At 40.8% G+C, this 17,878-nt stretch overlaps 1 protein-coding gene across 4 annotated transcripts in view; it reads right to left on the reverse strand.

The window, feature by feature from the left end:
• LIN9 (lin-9 DREAM MuvB core complex component) overlaps nucleotides 1-15,247 on the reverse strand; it is a gene marked incomplete at both ends in the record, with an annotated part of 69,469 nt that extends 54,222 nt beyond the window's left edge. For 3 of the 4 annotated variants that reach the window (XM_084253362.1, XM_084253361.1, XM_084253360.1), the window contains 4 exons: nucleotides 2,609-2,713; nucleotides 4,189-4,283; nucleotides 5,697-5,729; nucleotides 15,169-15,247. In XM_084253362.1, coding sequence (XP_084109488.1) covers nucleotides 2,609-2,713; nucleotides 4,189-4,283; nucleotides 5,697-5,729; nucleotides 15,169-15,247 — 312 coding nt within the window. The remainder of the gene's footprint in view (nucleotides 1-2,608; nucleotides 2,714-4,188; nucleotides 4,284-5,696; nucleotides 5,730-15,168) is intronic. The other variant, XM_084253363.1, reaches the window with a different exon arrangement.
• Nucleotides 15,248-17,878: the final 2,631 nt, after the last annotated feature.

Raw genomic sequence — 17,878 nt, forward strand, 5'->3', positions numbered from 1 at the left:
TAAAGATTTATTTATTTATGCATACAAGAGCTGGGGTACAGGCCAGAGGTGTGGCGGGGTGAGAGGATTCACCAAAGACAGAGTGGGGAACAGAACAGGCAGATTGACTGAAATACACTGCTGAGGGAAGCAGCGGGCAAGTCAGGAGAGGTCTGCTGAGCCATGTGGGTTGCTCCCTGGTTGGCCGGGAATCGAACTCATGCTGCAGTGGCTGCAGATTGCTTCATAGGTTGTGTCTTAACCCTTGCGCCACCAAGGAGGCCCTCCTACTGAATTATTGACCCAAGTTTTTATAAAGAGTATTGGTAGCTCACTGGATATAAAACTGTAGTAAAGATCATTCGGTTGAGTGTGGGGGAAATATGTTCAAAATGTTAGTGGAAATATAAACTATTACAACTTTTAGGAGTAGATTATTTGGCAGTATTTTGCTAAGTTTAAATGTAAATACCCTTGTAGCAATTACACTTCTGAGGATTTATTCAACAAATTGAAGATGGAGAATGACTGCTACAGGGTTTCATTTGTGGTGATGAAAAAGTTCAAAATTGGTTAGGTAATAGCAGCACGACTCTGTGCATTTATTAAAACCACTGAATTCTATGTTTTAAATAGGTAAATTATATGATATGTGAATTATATCTCAATAAAAGTGTTAAAACAAGAACAAAAAAGAAGGGCTCTAGGACTAGCTGCTTGTCATTTTAGAATCAGCCTGCACTTTCTAACTTTGAGATCTTGAACAAGATATTTCCCTTTACCTGTTTTCTTACCTGAAAAATGGGAAATAATATATAACAGTAGCCTATCTCATTTGGGCTCTTCAAGATTAGATCAAAGGAATACATATGAAGTATTTAGAGTGTCACATACTAAATTCTCAATAAAAGATCCTATTTATCATTTTTCAGTTCTGGACAATTCTTTAAGGAAACAGAATGCAAGAGTAAAATTAGACAATGTCCTCAAGGAGGGTAAAGAAATATGGCACAAATTAGATAAATTAAGACTGAAATAACCAGGCACATTTCTAAATAAAAAAGTAGAGGGAAAAAAAAAGATTTAAAATCTACAATTTGCAAACTGAAAAATTAGAGTCAAGTCATCTAATTAGCCTAATAATAAAGCACCTCTAAAGTCAATACAATAGCAGCCATTTAACTTTATACAAATACCAAGTCAAAAAATGTACACTGTGTATGAGTTTAGACTGGGTCGAACTTAGAAGCCTATGTATACATACTTATCATTGATGTTAAAAAAAAATTCAAAATACATTTTCGTTGATTTTACAGAACAGGAAAACACTTTACTATTGGAAATTATCATAAAGGAATGTGAATTTTTTTATTTTTTTTGTTGTTGTTGGAGGGCATATTGCTGTTTTGGTGCCAAATCACCTCTACTATTACCCAACAAACTGAGAAAATCTTAAATTTCTGGAAAAAAGTCAAAGCAAAGTAGGGAATAACTAAATCAAAAATTAGACATTCAATACATAAAAAATTCATTATTTTTGAAGTTGGTATTTCCTTATCCAATTTTTTTTAATAAATTATATATATATATATTTTTTTAAGATTTATTTATTTATTTATACAGGCACTGGGTATAGTCAGAAGCATGGGAGGGTGAGAGAATTCACGAGAGCCAGAGCGGGGAGCAGCGCAGGCAGAAAGACCAAAGTGCACTGCTGAGGGGAGCAGCAGGCGGCAGGAGAAGTCTGCACGCCATGTGGGACCCTCCTCCGGTGGCCGGGGAGCAGCCGGGGATTGAACTGGTGCTGCAGAGGCTGCGGGCAGCTTTGCAACCCAGTGCTCAACCACTGCGCCACTGGGGAGGCCCTTCCTTATCCAATTTTCATTCACTCCTCTGATTCTTACATGTCTGCTATGATTTTTTAAATTTCTTTTTAAAGATTTATTTAAAATCTGGGGTACAGGCCAGAAGTGTGGGGGTGAGAGGATTCACCAAGACAGAGTGGGGAACAGAACATGCAGATCTACTGAAATACACTGCTGAGGGAAGCACCAGGTGGGCAAGACAGGAGAGGTCTGCTGCACCATGTGGGTAGCTCCCTGGCCAGCCGGGGATAGAACACGCGCTGCAGAGGCTGCAGATTGTTTCACAGTGCGGTGCTTAACCCCTTGAGCCACAGAGAGGCCCATGCTATGATTAATTATCCTAGTAACAAAAGATGACAAAAATGATAAAGGAGGTATGATTTCATGCTATATATTTTCCTCTTTTGTATAGAAGCAAATATTCAGCATACTTATCTTGGTGATAAAGTAAAACATTTCTCCCCAACTCTTGTTTCTATGCAAAACTCTAAATGGATCCCATACAAATCTACTTGCTTAATGTCCACAATCTCCATGCTTAAAAGAAACGGGTGCACTTATAAAACCAAGGACTGGCTTTTTAGTTGGGTTTTCAATAAAATAATGGCCTTTTCTAGGTAACTGAAACAGGAGTTGAATTGGAGTACTGATTTAAAGAAAAGAACTTGTTATTAGAATGTAACAGAATAAGAAATACAAACTTGATTATGCAGAGCAATTGTTTACTTACTTTCACAGGAAACAAAATTTTAGCACACACATACCTGGGGAACCATTGCAACCCTCTGATTTCTTTTAGGTGACCTTGTATTTATCTGTCTGTCATCTTCATCAGAAAAGAGTCGACTTCGTTTTGAATTTCTGAAAGGCTATGACAGAAATTTTTTTTATTTAATGAAAAGACTGAAAATTTCCTTTTTTGTTCCAAAACATAATTCTATAATTTGAAAATACAGCTAACACTGGATTATTGGCAGTGTAGAAGGATGAAATATAGATAATACAAAACACACAAAGTCAAATACAAAAAATTTTAGATTTAGTAAATAGCAAGACACATGTTTATGTAATTTGTTTGCAAATGAAACACCTAGCTGATGATTAAAACTAGAACCTACATTTCCTTAGTACACTGGAATTCTTGAATGGTGAAGATAGGAAAACAAGTTCTGGAAATTCCAGTTCTCATTATGCTAGTGCTTGGATTAATACCAGTTGGATATACCACATGATTATGTCTGCTGCATAGGGCTGGGCTGTGACAAAGTTACTAAATCACTCTAGAGACTAAATGTATACAACATTGTGCTAGACCTGCTGTCAAAAATTTAACTGAATTTCCCTACAAGATATTTTATAATAGATACTTGATAAGTGACAGTAAAACTACCAAAAAAAAAAAAATTTAAGTATCCAAAATACATGAAACACTTACGGGTTTGTAATACAAAAAATTTTTTACAATTCACCCGAGATTGAGACTTCATTAATAGAGAATAGAAATTACATCAGAATGCCACCCACATCCTTTTCCAAATGCTTCTCCCACCATTTAAGCCGGAGTTTCATGCCTACTTGGAGTGGAGGTAGGTGCAGAGGGCAGCTTATGGGTGCAACCAACTGGGTTTCAGCTGGAGGTTCAGACCCTTGAAATTAAGCCCACTGAAAGTCTCATCATTCCATAGGTTTAAAAGGGAGTCCCTTCTACCTTGTTCCTCTCCCCTGACCATGGGCAGAGAAGAAGAAAAGATGATGGTGTTAGCACAGACAGACTAGAGGAAGTCCCGCACCTGACTAGAGAAGCCTGGGCAAGCTGCCCACGCTACTCCACTGCTGTCTATTCCAGTGCCACACTTGTTTCATGACTGACCCCTTAAAATCCTAGTTGCCTAGCTAGCAAGGGTGAGTGAAGGCCCCCAAAATCATTAGTCATTAGTCATATGTCCATCTCTATTTGCCACTTCTAAATGCATGTACCTTGACCTACAGAAGATTATAATATCTTATTACCTGCTTATGTATTTTTTTCGGACCAGAGTCTTTTTTTTTTTTTTTTAACATTCCAATACAAGTATGATTTAGGGTTCTTGGGAGTTTTTTGGTTTTGCCTATTTAAAAAACTGTAATTACTTAACAAATACATAATGATAATCAGATTAACATAGGCTACAGATTATTTACCTAAATATGATCAAATACTGCTCAATGACACTTAAAGACTCAAAAGTTTGGAGTGGGGGAAAACCTTGGAAAATTTTTACTGTGTTGTAAAAATCTGCATATGACAATAATACAGACAATTCAGCTATCATATTCTAATGTGTAAGAAAAACTAATTCCTTACCATTTCCACAGCAGAGCCTGTATTCCTGCCTTTCCAAACAGGTGTTTTTTGTAAAGAATTGTACTTTTCATTCCATGTGTTAGATAAGCTTCCCTCTGTAATAAATAATTATTACTAATAAGATTTAAGTTTAGCTCAATGGATTTCATATTATGAACATTGCCTTTTTAATAATAGCAATATATTGAAATATTTACCAATATAGAAAAATACAGATAATTTTAGTTTATTAAATTATCAAAGATAATCAAAGCTCACCTGTCTTTTTCTATGAAACTCTCTAATTTGACAAGGCAATGCATATTGAAAGTATTAAATTTTCATATTAAAATATGTATGGGTTCTTTATTTCTTTCTTTTTTAATAATTCCTTCATTCTAATTTGCCAGTGTCTTAAGATACAATCTGACTGAAAGCAGGGCAATGGAAAAACTTCTATCCTTGAATTTGGAGCACATTTTTAAATGTTCTCTGCTTCAATATGTAAAACCCTTGAAATCCAAAACTGAAATGTATGTGGTGTTTCTGCTTTCCTTAATTCAAAGAAATGTCTTCAGCATTGTCTGCAATCAGAAAAAACCCAATCAAGTAACTTAGACATATTATGAAAATAAAGGATATGTTTATATGTAGAAATAAAAAACTGAGATGAATATACACAAAATTTATTTTTGTTTCCCTCTAGTTACTCATCAGCATTTTCTATATCAAATTTATATCACAGGTATATTAGTATTTTTTATAAGAAAGAATTTTAATATTGGGAGAAAAAGAATAAAGATACACTTTTCCAGACATATATTTTAAGGAGTACAAAAGAAAAGGGTGAGACAGAGTTGATCCTATTAGGCAAATACATTACTTAGGGTAGTTCTGGAAAATTAGTGTTTTCAAGCCAGGACTTAATTTGGTAACTCACCTATCGAAACTACGACATAATAGCTTTAAAAAATAAAAGTACTAACAAACCTTTCAAAACATCTAGCTTGGTTCCAAATTTATTAACCCAGTAGAATTTTTCAAGAGATAAAATTTCAAAATAAGCTATATTAAGATGGTTAGTCTAGTGTACTTACATTAAAAAAAAACAGTAAGACCAAGGAATATGTCTTTTTTCTCAGAAAAACGAAAGTACTATCATTGTTTTATTTCAAGAGACTTCATATTACTACTTAGAATCAAGATACTTAAAAAAATAAACCAGAATGCAAAAATACAGTTTAGTAGAGTTCTTTAATAAATGCTTTAAATCTAGTTACATTGTCTGATGTGTTTAGTTAGAGAATTCTTCAACCAGTAATTCTAGGAAAAAATTTCTTAATAATTTCTTACAACCAACAATCAATTGTCCTATTATAGCATATGGATTTAAAGTTATCATTAGTCAAAATCAATTACTCTAAAGCTATAATGAATCATGACTTAGAAAAGAGAAACACTATATAAATTAACTTATTGAATTAAATTTCTAGCTTATGCCATAGCTAAAGAATCATGCTGATTCTTACCTTTTAAACTGACAAGGGCTTTTGCTGAAGAGCCTGCAATTTAAACAAATCAATATTATTTTAGAATAAAGTGAGAGAAAAGAATTTGGTTTAGGGATAAAAGTGATCCATTTAGTCTTAGCAATATTGAGTTTGAAATGATAGTGGACTGTGTTCTTAAATAACTAGTAATTATATTCAAGCTATAGAACAGAACTCAGCTAAGGCAAGGAAGCACTGGAAGGAGACATTTTGGAGGCTTTAATTGAAATTGTGCGAACTGGAGTCCTTTCCAAGGGAGATAAATGAAGGAAGGAAAGAGGAAGAGTAGGGGGCCTCCCCAGTAGCACAGCGGTTGAGCACTGGGTTGCAAAGCTGCCCGCAGCCTCTGCTGCACCGGTTCGATCCCTGGCTGCCAGCGAGGGTCCCACAGGGCCCGCAGACCTCTCCTGCCACGCCCGCTGCTCCCCTCAGCAGTGTACTTTGTTAGTCTGCCTGTTCTGCTCCCTGCTCTGGCTCTGGTGAATTCTCTCATCCTCCCACGCTTCTGACTGTACCCAGTGCTTGTATAAAATAAATCTTTAAAAAAAAAAAAAAAAAAAAAAGAGGAAGAGTAGGGACAGAAGCAATTTTAGATCCTCATCCTGAAGCGTGCTGGTGTTGGTGAGGGAAAAGAGAAAGGGTACTTACATGTATTGAGGGAAAGATAAGAAGTGGTAACAGAGTGAATAAAACAGAAAATGGAAGAATCCAGGTACTGTCATAGTAGGCAGTAATCCCCTGGAAATCTAGAATGTAGTTAAATGTAGTTATGTGTGACTCTTAAAGAACCAAGCTGGAAAAGGGAGTTCAAAACAGTCAAGAGGGACTATCATAGAGCTGGAGGGGTTCACCAGCTATAAAAAGCTCTAGTGTACATTAGAATGACCAGGAAGCTCTTCATACACATAAAATCTGTACTATTAATAAAGTGCCTAAGGGAATTCTATTGTAGATAACCCTCAAGCCACTTTGTGAAACATGGGGCTACAGATTCTGAGTGACTATCAAAGTGTAAGATCTATGGGTGAGGGGAAGTAGGATAGGTAAAGAAGTTTTATGAGGGCCTCCCTGGTGGCATAGGGGTTAAATCTCAGTGCTATTACTGCAATGGCCTGAGTTCAATTCCTGTGGGCACTAACCCACAGTTGGTACAACAGACCTCTCTTGTCTGACCTGCCGTTCCCCTTAGCAGTAAATTTGTCTGTTCTGCTCCCTGCTCTGTCTCTGGTGAATCCTCTTACCCCACTCTGCCGACCACCCTTCCTCCCCCCACACCTGCCTATACCCCAGTTCTTCTGTGCAAAAATAAACAAAATCTTTTTTAAAAAAAAGTTTTTCACTAAGTCAAAAGAACAGCTGAACCCCTATGCTTATGGCAGCACTATTTATAATAGGTGAGACCTGGAAACAACCCAAATGCCCCAAAACAGATGACTGGATCAAGAAGATGTGGTATATACACAATGGAATACTATTCAGCAATCAAAAAAGATAAACTAATGCCATTCGCAACAAAAGGAGAAAGAAAAACATCAGATGGTTTCACTTACAGGAGGAATACAGGGGAATGAGATAAGGCATTAGGGAAAAAGATAATAACAAGAAAAAACATAACAAGACAAAAATAAACAGACAACTATAAATCAGAGCCATTCTGCAGGGGAGTGGGAAGGAGAGGGATAAAACAAGGAAGGGAAGAGCTCAAGGGACTAAGGTGATAGTGCACAAGTAAACTGGTGGTAGAATTCTATGGGGACTACACCTGAGAAAAGAAAGCAAACATTGTAAAAACTGAAAAAAGATTTAAAAAACAAGTTTTTATGAGAGGGAGAGCACATATTGAAAACCTAATAATCGGACACGTACACTGTATAATAAAGGATGATCTCTCTCACTTATAAATGGAATCTAAAAAAAAAATACAATCAAACTCACAGATACAGTGACGCGACTGGTGATTGCCAGAGGCAGGCAGGTAGGAGGTGGGTGAAACAGGTGAAGGCACAAACTTTCAGTTACAAGATAACTCACGGGGATGTAATGTACAGCATGGTGGCTACGATTAACAATACTATAATATTACAAAGAGCAGATCTTAAAAGTTAACAATACTATAATATTACAAAGAGCAGATCTTAAAAGTTCTCATCACAAGAAAAAAAATACAACTATGTATAGTGAATGTGTTCTTAAATACACTATACAAAATACACTATACAACTATGTGTAGTGTACAGTTTTTACAATGTTTGCTTTCTTTTCTCAGGTGTAGTCCCCATAGAATTCCACCACCAGTTCACTTGTGCACTATCACTGTAGTCCCTTGAGCTCTTCCCTTCCTTGTTTTATCCCTCTCCCTCCCACTCCCCTGCAGAATGGCTCTGATTTATAGTTGTCTGTTTATTTTTGTTTTGTTATGTTTTTTCTTGTTATTATTTTTCCCCTAATGCCTTATCTGATTCCCCTCTATTCCTCCTGTAAGTGAAACCATCTGATGTTTTTCTTTCTCCTTTTGTTGCGAATGGCATTAGTTTATCTTTTTTGATTGCTGAATAGTATTCCATTGTGTATATACCACATCTTCTTGATCCAGTCATCTGTTTTGGGGCATTTGGGTTGTTTCCAGGTCTCACCTATTATAAATAGTGCTGCCATAAGCATAGGGGTTCAGCTGTTCTTTTGACTTAGTGAAAAACTTTTTTTTTAAACTTGTCATGGTAATCATTTCACAATATATACAAACACATATAAACATATAAAGCAAACACAATGTTATATGTCAGTTATATCTTCATTACACAACAGAAGTTAGGAAAAAACACTTTCTACATTCCAAAAATAAACACTGTTCATAAAACTCTAGATGAGCAAAAGCTCCCTCTTCCAACTTAAAAATTGTTTAGAACACCCTTTTGATTATAGTCAAATTATAACAAAGTAATCCCCAGGGAAACAGGAGGCTCCAGAGTCCTTGCCCCACCCAAGGAGGAGTGGAGCTGAGCAAGGCAGAGAAACCAGAGAAGACAAAGAGAAGGAAGGAAGGAGATCAAGAAGAGAGCCTGGAGGAGGCACATGGAGCAGAGAGACATGAAAAGAAGCTGCACTTGCTTCTCTACCTTAGACTTGTACCTTAGTCTTGGCAGCCTTTATCTTGACTTGGGTTTTGGTTTTGCTCTTTTCCTTACAACCAGTCTGGCCCCTCCTGCCCCTTTCCTATGGGTAGAAAGTACCTTAGAGTTGGGGCAAATTTTCAAGCCTCAACAGTTCTGCTTGGGGCCAACCCTGTTTGGCTGGGAATTTATCCACAAGGGGATAGATAATTTTTGTGTGTCATGTGAAAATTATTTTATCTATTCTTTATCTTCTTTTTATTGCACACTAATTGTATTAAAGTTATTTTCTATTGAAGGTCTGATACACTAGAGCATTTTTTGTCCTACTGCAGTGGATGGCAGAACCTGTGTAGAATGGGCAGGTTTGGGGGGCCCCGGGGTACTCCTTCACCCTGCCCTGTAACAAAATTATTATTTATCACTCCTCATTTAAAAATTTGTTTTACTTTATTTATTTTTTTTAAAGATTTATTTATTTATTCATACCAGAACTGGTGTACAGGCCAGAAATGCTGTGGGGGGTGAGAGGACTCACCAGAGACAGAGTGGGGAGCAGAACAGGCAGACTGACTGAAATACACTGCTGAGGGGAGCAGCGGGAGAGACAGGAGAGGTCTGCTGCGCCATGTGGAATGCTCTCTGGCTGGCTGGGGATTGAACTCGTATTGCAGAGGCTGTGGATTACTTCATAGTGAGGTGTTTAACCCCTTGTGCCGCCAGGGAGGCCCAAAATTTGTTTTACTTTAGAACCATCTTTTTCTCATCTAAGTTACTATGATAGTCATATCAAAGCCTCTCTTGCTTTCATTCTACTCTCTTGCCTGGATATGGGAATGGTTGTTAATGGGACATGCTAATAGCTTCTATGGGCAATCATGACCAAAGACAGTAAAGTTGTTGGGGAAAAGGGGGAGAGATGCCATAATGTCTTGCTAAAAAGCCTCAACCAATACAACACAGCTGCACAGCAACAATAGTAGATAGGGCACATACCATGGCGTTACCAATAAAAATACAGTTTATTTGAGAAAAAGTAGTAACCACTCACTGATTCACTGAGTGTGTATAGAGTGCTCTAGGAACTAGATATAACAGCATGCAAGACAGCCAAAGTACCTTCTCTCAAGGAATTGAGTATAGGGAAGAGTAACAAATAAATATACAAATCAAGTGATGATAAGCATGGGGGCGGGGATGGATAATAAAGCAAAATGATAAGATTAGGGAATGTGGAGTGGGGGAAGAAAAGAGTAGTTTTACATAAAGTTGTTTTTGATTAGCTTCTCTGAGAGGCAATATGTGAGTGGAGACTGAAGGAGAGGTGTGAGCCTCAAAGAAACATCCATTCCTTTTCCATGCAGGGGATTCTGACCTACTACTTTTAATCTTTTTCCTTATTTGAGAAGCATTATAACATAATAGTTAAGAGCACATCTCCAATTTCTTGAACTACTAAACATAGAGCTTCCATATGATCCAGCAATTCCACTCCTACGTATTTACCCAAATGACACAGAAACAGTAATTCCAAAGGGCACCTGGACCCCTATGTTTATAGCAGCACTATTTACATAGCTAAGTTATGGAAGCAACCCAAATGCCCAAAAATAGATGACTGTATCAAGAAGATGTGGTATATATACACAATGGAATATTACTCAGCAATCAAAAAAGATAAACACATGCAGTTTGCAGCAACATGGATGGAGCTAGAAGGGATCATGCTCAGCGAAATAAGTCAGAAAGAAAAAGAAAAATACTGGATGATCTCACTCATAGCAGGAATTTAGAAAACCTAAATAAGGGACCAGGAAAAAGACTAATCAGTACAAAGTAAAAATCAAAATCAACAAGCAACTATAAACCAGAGACACACTACCGGGGTGGTGGCGGGGGGGCTGGAGGGTGGTGAGGGGTGAGGGGAAAGGAAGGACTAGAGTCAAAATGGGGGGTGTGGTGTGCAATTGTATGGGGAATATAACCAAAATGAAAATGCATACATTGTGCAAAGATGAAAAAAGATGTAAGAATTATATAAAATAAAATATTTAAATTAAAAAAAAAAAGAGCACATCTCTAGACTAGCTATGCCTGAATCTTGGCCCTGCCATTTTCTTATGGTGTTACTCTCTGTGTTGCTAATTCTTCATTTGTAAAATGGGTATTAAATGAGGTAGTAATATATGTAAAGGTGTTTAGAGAGCAATGCATATAGCATATGGCTAATTTTCATATCATGCTAACTGTTAGTTTACTTTGGTCAGTCAAGAAGACTATTAAGTTGAGAACACGGATTGTACAGACAAGTGAATTTGATTGCGAATATTGCTTTAACTGGGATGTTCATTCAGTCATTCAACAAGTGTTCGCTGAATGATAACACAGCACTATTCAAGGGGAAAAGATAGAAAAAATATCTCTAGAGAAGTAACACTCTAGTGGGAGAAGATACATGATAATCGAATACATAAAATACTAAGTACACTATTTAATTGCTATAAAGAAAATAAACAAGGTGATCTCAATGTAGGGAAGTAACATGGGATAGTCAGAGAAAGCTTCTCTAAGGAGGTCAAGTCTGAAAAGGATTTGGCACAAGAAAGTATGAGGTCAAAGCAATGTGTCTGGACAGAAGAAATAGTAGATAAAAAGTTGTGACAGAGAACGTTTATTATATTCAAGGAATGGGAAAAACGGTCACTGTGCTTGGGGAGTAACTAGCAAGGGAAGGGGGGCATGAAAAAGGTCAGAGAAGCTAAGTGCTATGCATGGAACTAGAATGAAGCTTGAAGAAAAACAGAAATGGCACTTTCTCTGGTAGGGCTTCTAATCAAAACTACCCAAGCAATCATATTAACAATGTAAAGCCCCAACTGTGGCAGCTGCAACTAAAAAGTTACATAGTGGGTATGAAAAGATTTAATAAGATGTAGTCTTTGTCAGGGCAGACAGAAAGTAACTTCTGAAGAGGTTAAAAATGAAATCTAAAGGATAAGTAAAAGTTAATTAGAAGTGAGGTGAAGGAAGAGCATTGCAGGTAGAGTGAGCAGCATGTGCAAAGGTAATGCAGGAAAAAAAGCCTAGCAGTATAACGAATGAGAAAGGTACAAATTAGCTCCAAGGGATAGAATATGAGAAAGAGGGTACAAAATGAAGCTGGAGGGCCTCCCTGGTGGTGCAAGGGGTTAAGCACCGCACTATGAGGCAATCCACAGCCTCTGTAGCACGAGTTCGAGTTCAGATCCCTGGCCAGCCAGGGAGAAACCCATATGGCGTGGCAGACCTCTCCTGTCTTGCCCGCTGCTCCCCTCAGCAGTGTATTTCAGTCAGTCTGCCTGTTCTACTCCCCGCTCTGTCTCTGCTGAGTCCTCTCACCCCCCGCATCTCTGGCCTGTACCCCAGCTCTTGTATGCATAAATAAATAAATCTTTAAAAAAAAAAAATGAAGCTGGAGAGGTGGGAACGAGCCAGATCACAGTGTTTTAAGCACAACTAAGCACAGTCATGTGCTACTTAATGATTTTTATCATGACAGACTGCATATACAACAGTGATCCCAATAGGCTTTACCACAGAGCCTAGGTATGTGACAGGTTATACCATCTAGATTTGTGTAATTACACTTGATGTCCCCACAATGACAAAATGGTCTAACAAAGCATTTCTCAAAACATATCCTCATCATTAATTGGACATATACATTTTGAAAGGATCACTTTGGCTATGCTCCACATAGGTTAAGGGGGTAGGAATAAGACAGTGGATTAATGGGAAGCTCAAGTGCTAAGTGCAGAGAAGAGTTGGTGACAACTTGCACTAGGGTGACCATGAGAAGTAGGTTGGCCAGAGAAACTATTAGAAGATAAAAGTTATAAAACTAAGAAAGGTTTGAATAAAGGAAGTGAAAAAGAAGAAAGTGTCAAAGATAACCTGTAAATTTCAGCTGAGTGCACAGTGGAGTCATTCATTAAATCAGGAACCACTGGAAGTATCTCTGTTCTGGGTTGGGATTATGAGGTAGATCTTGACCCCATGAAGTTTGATGTGTCTCTGAGGCATCTAAGAGGTCATGTGATCTAGGCAAGAGATACCAAGTACAGGAATTCAGAGGAAAAATTTTGGCTGAAGATACCCTAAGTTTCCTCACATTAAAAAATCAAGTAAGAGTAATAACCTCAATAGTAGTGAGGATTAAATGGGTAAATGTATATAATATACTGGGCACAGCACCTGGTTGGTAGTAAGTACTTTTAAATGGTAGCTTTTAATTATTGATAACGTAATACTATGTATTGGTTAATCAACTAGCCCCCTTGACCAAAATTGGCAAAAAAATATTTCCAATATCAAACTGAAATGACTTTCTCTTTTCAAGACTCTGCTCCAGTTTCATTAGTAACGAAGCTTACCCTACATTCAATTCCATATAAATCAAGTTTTGTATATCTATTTGTGGCACTGAGTGACAAACTAGGTAAGACGATCCCTGCTTTAAACAAGCTGTTGTCTAGCTAAGCAAGACATACTCCACACAAACACACCTGCACACCCACATATGACACAATGTACCAGAGATGTCACCAAGTAATAAAATTATGTTCTATAGTTTGAAAGTGTAGTTGGAATTTGAACCCTAGTGTGAGTGCCGTCTCTACAAGGAAGTCCTCAACAAATGTTTAATTATGATGTGCAAATATTCCAAAGTTATTAAAAGAAAGTGCTTAAAACGTCTCATTTTAACAGAATGACTACAGTAACCAAAATATGAACTCTAGTACTTATGACTTCCAAGAGGCAGTAAAACATGTTGAAGATGAAGATAGCAAGGATTTTCAGATGACAAGCACAAGGAGCTTAGCAGGCCACCCTTATTTGGGGGCATCCTAAATCACAATCAACTGTATTCTCCAAAGAAGAGACAATAAAATTTGGGGATGGTCTACTGTTGTGCTACAGTTCTGCCAACACAGCAGCCACAAGCCTCAGATCACTATTTAAAATTAGTGAAAATTATATAAAATTTAAAATTTAATTATTCAGTCACTCTAAACCACATCTGAAGCATCCCACTGTGGCATGAGCCAGTGGCTACCCTACTGAATACTGCCAAATCGAACACAAATATAGAGAACGTCTATTGCTAACTCTCAATACAATTTTTCACCTGTTTGGCAACTGGAACTTCTATTTTAACTTAATAACAGGTTGACATTATATGATTCTACAAAGTAGATAGAATTGGTTGTGTTCAGCTCTTATCTTAAAAGCCATATGTTACTGGCCTCTTGCACAGAGATTTAAGTGATTTTAGCCTTTTGTTTTTGTTATAGTAAAATGCTCAGAATTATACATACACACGAACTGAACAGTGAGTGTGGGCCAGGACCCTGTTTGTAAGGAAAACATTTCGTATTTTTATATGCTTTACACAGCACTTCAAATCATAAAATTAAGTTTCACTGTGCTTAAAGCACAGAAATAGTAATTTCCTTACTAAACACAAATGAGCATACCTGTCTGAGAGGCAGGGGGAGGGAACACGGCTGGGGGGCGATGCACGCGGGTGGGTGTCTGAAGAGTGCAGCCAGTGCAGGCTATGATGGTCACATCCACGTATAAAGGCACCCCACCACTCTCAGATACAAACGCACACAAGAAAGTCGGGGGTGGGGGTGGGGGTAGGGGCTGCTCGAACACTTGTGTACCCAGTGGGATTATCCCTGGAGCGGTCCACAGCCACCTGTGGTCCCAGGGGAAGGGGCCAGCCCTTTGACACGGAAACACTTCAGGGGTGGACACAGCGGAGAGGGAAGGAGGACGGCGAAGATCACAAGTGTTTGTGGAGACGGGAACTGTGCCAGGACAAGATCAGAGGCTGGGGCCAGACGAAGGGGCTGTGACCACTCCCTCCCCCGGCCCGGCCCTCCCCGGCCCCCGGCCCTGCGAGTTACATAACCCCGCCAGGCGTCCCTCAGCGCCCGGCGAGCGGTGCCGGCGGTGAGGGCAGCCCCAGCGGCCGGGGGCCGCTCTTCCCCCTCCTCGGCCGGGGGCGCAAGTCGGGCCAGGGGAGCAGCCACCGCCTCCGCCCGGCACCAGCTGGGCCCCCGGGCTTTCGGCTTCCGGCCCTGGCGCTCACACAACCCCAGAAACCAACACACAGACACCATAACAAAGGCGGCGACGCGGCGGCAACACCGGGGTGAGAGGACTAGGGGACCACGGTGGGGCTGGCAGTCGGCCCATCTGCCGGACGGAGGGCACGGCCGCCGGTCCCGGTCGGTGCAGCCCGCGGTCAGGCGGCCGGCGGGAAGAGGGGGGTGCTCTGAGGTGCTACTCACTCTCGTCAGGCAACTGGTCGAGCTCCGCCATCTTGAACGAGCCGCGCCGCTTTTTCAAAGGCTGCCCGCCGCGGTGCATTGTGGGGCGGAGACTGTCTTTGCGAGGGAGGTTCGAATGCGGAGCTCGCTGCCCGCGGTGCGGCGCTCCTCCCGCCGCGGCCGGCTGAAGGCGGGCCCAGCTCCGCCCGCGCCCGGCCGGGGAGGGGGTGCGGCGGCGGGGGCCGCGCCTCGTCCCCCCGCCCCTGTCGGGGCGGGCGGGAGGCCGAGCCGAGAGGCCCGTCTCGCGCCGCCCCTGCCCGGGCCTGGAGCCGGAGCGCGGGGGGAGCGCGCGAGCTCCCGAGTCCCGCCGGGCCGCGCCGCCCGCCCCCTCCGGGGCTCGCTCCCAGCGCGCGTTTCGCGTCTCGCGCTGCAGCTGCGGGAACTGCAGGCTGTTTGTTCCGAGTGGGGAGCGGGAGGGAGGGAGGGAGGGTGCAGGGGGGCCCCGGCGGCCTGGGCGGGGGACGGAGAGGAGGCACCTGTGGGCCGGGCGCGGGGGCCTGAAGCCCGTGGCTCTGGGTCGCGTACCCGAGGGCCTCAACTCGGAGTACATTTTCCCCTGTTCCAAGCCCTACGTTTTCTCAGGCGTCTCCATCTCCTCCTTCCACCGGAAAACTGGGGGAGGGAGTGGAGAGGAGGGCTCAGGCCGCAGCGGCTCCACAGCGTGCCTGCCCGGGACTCGGGGTCCGGGCGGCCCTTCGCGAGGGGGGACACCCGACTTCTCGAATACCAGATGCCGGAACCGGGGCTGCGTGGAGCCTGCGAGAGAGACCTTGCGAGGTTACGAAGTTAGTCGTTTGGGTGGGCAGCTGAAAACTGTCCTGCTCAGCTCAGTTCTTTCATCCTTTGCAGACATTAGACCATTCAGTGAGCGGGGAGAGAATGACCAAGCCAGTCCCTAGGCTTCGTGAGGCTACAGACAAAAACCGACAGTGGCACTACAAGATGATGGAGTAACCTGACGAAATGTTAGGAGAACACTGCATGAGAATTCATTCAGTTTTGAAAGACGCCCAGGGGAAGATTTCACAATTCCTGTCTACGCTGTCCAGTAATAAACCACGGTTGCTTTTCAACAATTCATTTAACAAATGTTGGAAAAAAAACAAAAACAAATGTTATTGAGCATCAGTCCTTTCCAGCAATTAATGGAGGTAAGGAGATGGGATAGTTAAGCAGCAAGAATACAACCTGGGTGAATTGCAGCAATTAGAAAGTTAAAAAATGGTAGACCCAGATCATGGATGAGGACAGAGCAGTACACAGAGGCTGGCCCTGGTGAAGGAGGTGAGCCCTGGAGCATTGCGGCGTCGGGTTTTAAATGATAGGGAGGCATGTTTCCTTTTGTGTTTTAGAGCAAAAAATTGGGAAATGGATTGCAGTGTGACAAGATGAGAATGCTGGAAACCAGGCAGGCAAAGGAGAGAGATGTTTGCACTGGCCTCTCTAGAGATTCAGGGAATGGGACCCCAAGGCCTGGTTGGGATTCTGGCTGCAAGTTATCCAGTCTTAGGCAAGTTTGTATCCTACGTTAATTCTCTGTGCCTCAGTTTCTCCTGTATAAAAAGGCAGATAATAATAGGGTTGGTTTGAGGATTAAATGCTAGATGTAAAGACCTTATAATAGTTTCTATCAATGTTGCCTCAAATTTTAGCAACTAGCTGCCGCCACTTTGGATTAGAGAGTATCTAGTAATGCCAACGTTATACCTTGGGTAACTGGGTTCTGCCACTTTGCTGAGGTAGGAAGGGTGAGAAGGGAGGGTGAAAAGTTCAATTTTTACAAAGTAAGTCTTCCTAATTTAATTCCTTCTGTGCCTTCTCATTCTAATCTACCTTCAAAGAAAATGAAAAACAACTGATCCCTGTAGTTAGCACTTGGTGGGGCACTGTCACTCAGTTTGAAAATGAGGTCAAGAAAAGGTCAACCCTCAGAATGAAAGAATAAAGTATGGAGTAGGTTAGTGGAGTAGAAGTGAAAGTTTTGTGAATGTAATTAGTGGGCAAAGTATCATTAGACCAAGGCAAACCAAGTTTTATTCTAAGACAGTTTACACACACCAGTTATTTCTGTGTAAGCTTGTTTACTTCAGAGGACACTGTTAAGAAAGCAAAAGGAAAACCCTCAGAATGAGAAGAAATGTTTGCAATTCACATATCTTGAAAAGGCACTTGTTTCCAAAGTTTATAAAGAAGTCTTACACCTTGTTAATAAAAAGACAACCATATGCAAAATGGGTAAAGGCTCCAAAGACGATATAATAAAACTCCAAGCACATGAAAAGTTGCTTAACATCATTAATGATTAGGGAAAAACAAATCAAAACCACAATGAAAAACCAATTCATTTAACCACCCACCAGGGTGGTTATAATCAAAAATAATAACATTGACAAAGTTGTGGAAAAGTTGAAATCTTTGTGTATGACTGGTAGTAGTATATGATGGTGCAGCTGCCGTGGAAAATAGTATGGTGTTTCTTAAAAAATTAAACATAAGGAACATCCCTGGTGCCCTAGGGGTTAAATCTCAGCACTATCACCCCTACGACCTGAGTTCAATCCTGGCCAGGGAGCTAACCCACATGGCGCAGCAGACTTCAGTCTTACCCGCTGCTCCCCTCAGCAGTGTATTTCTATTGATCCGCCTATTCTGCTCCACACTCTCTCTCTGG

The sequence above is a fragment of the Talpa europaea genome (genome assembly GCF_964194135.1).
Source record: "Talpa europaea genome assembly, chromosome: 14".
NCBI classification, from domain to species: domain Eukaryota; kingdom Metazoa; phylum Chordata; class Mammalia; order Eulipotyphla; family Talpidae; genus Talpa; species Talpa europaea.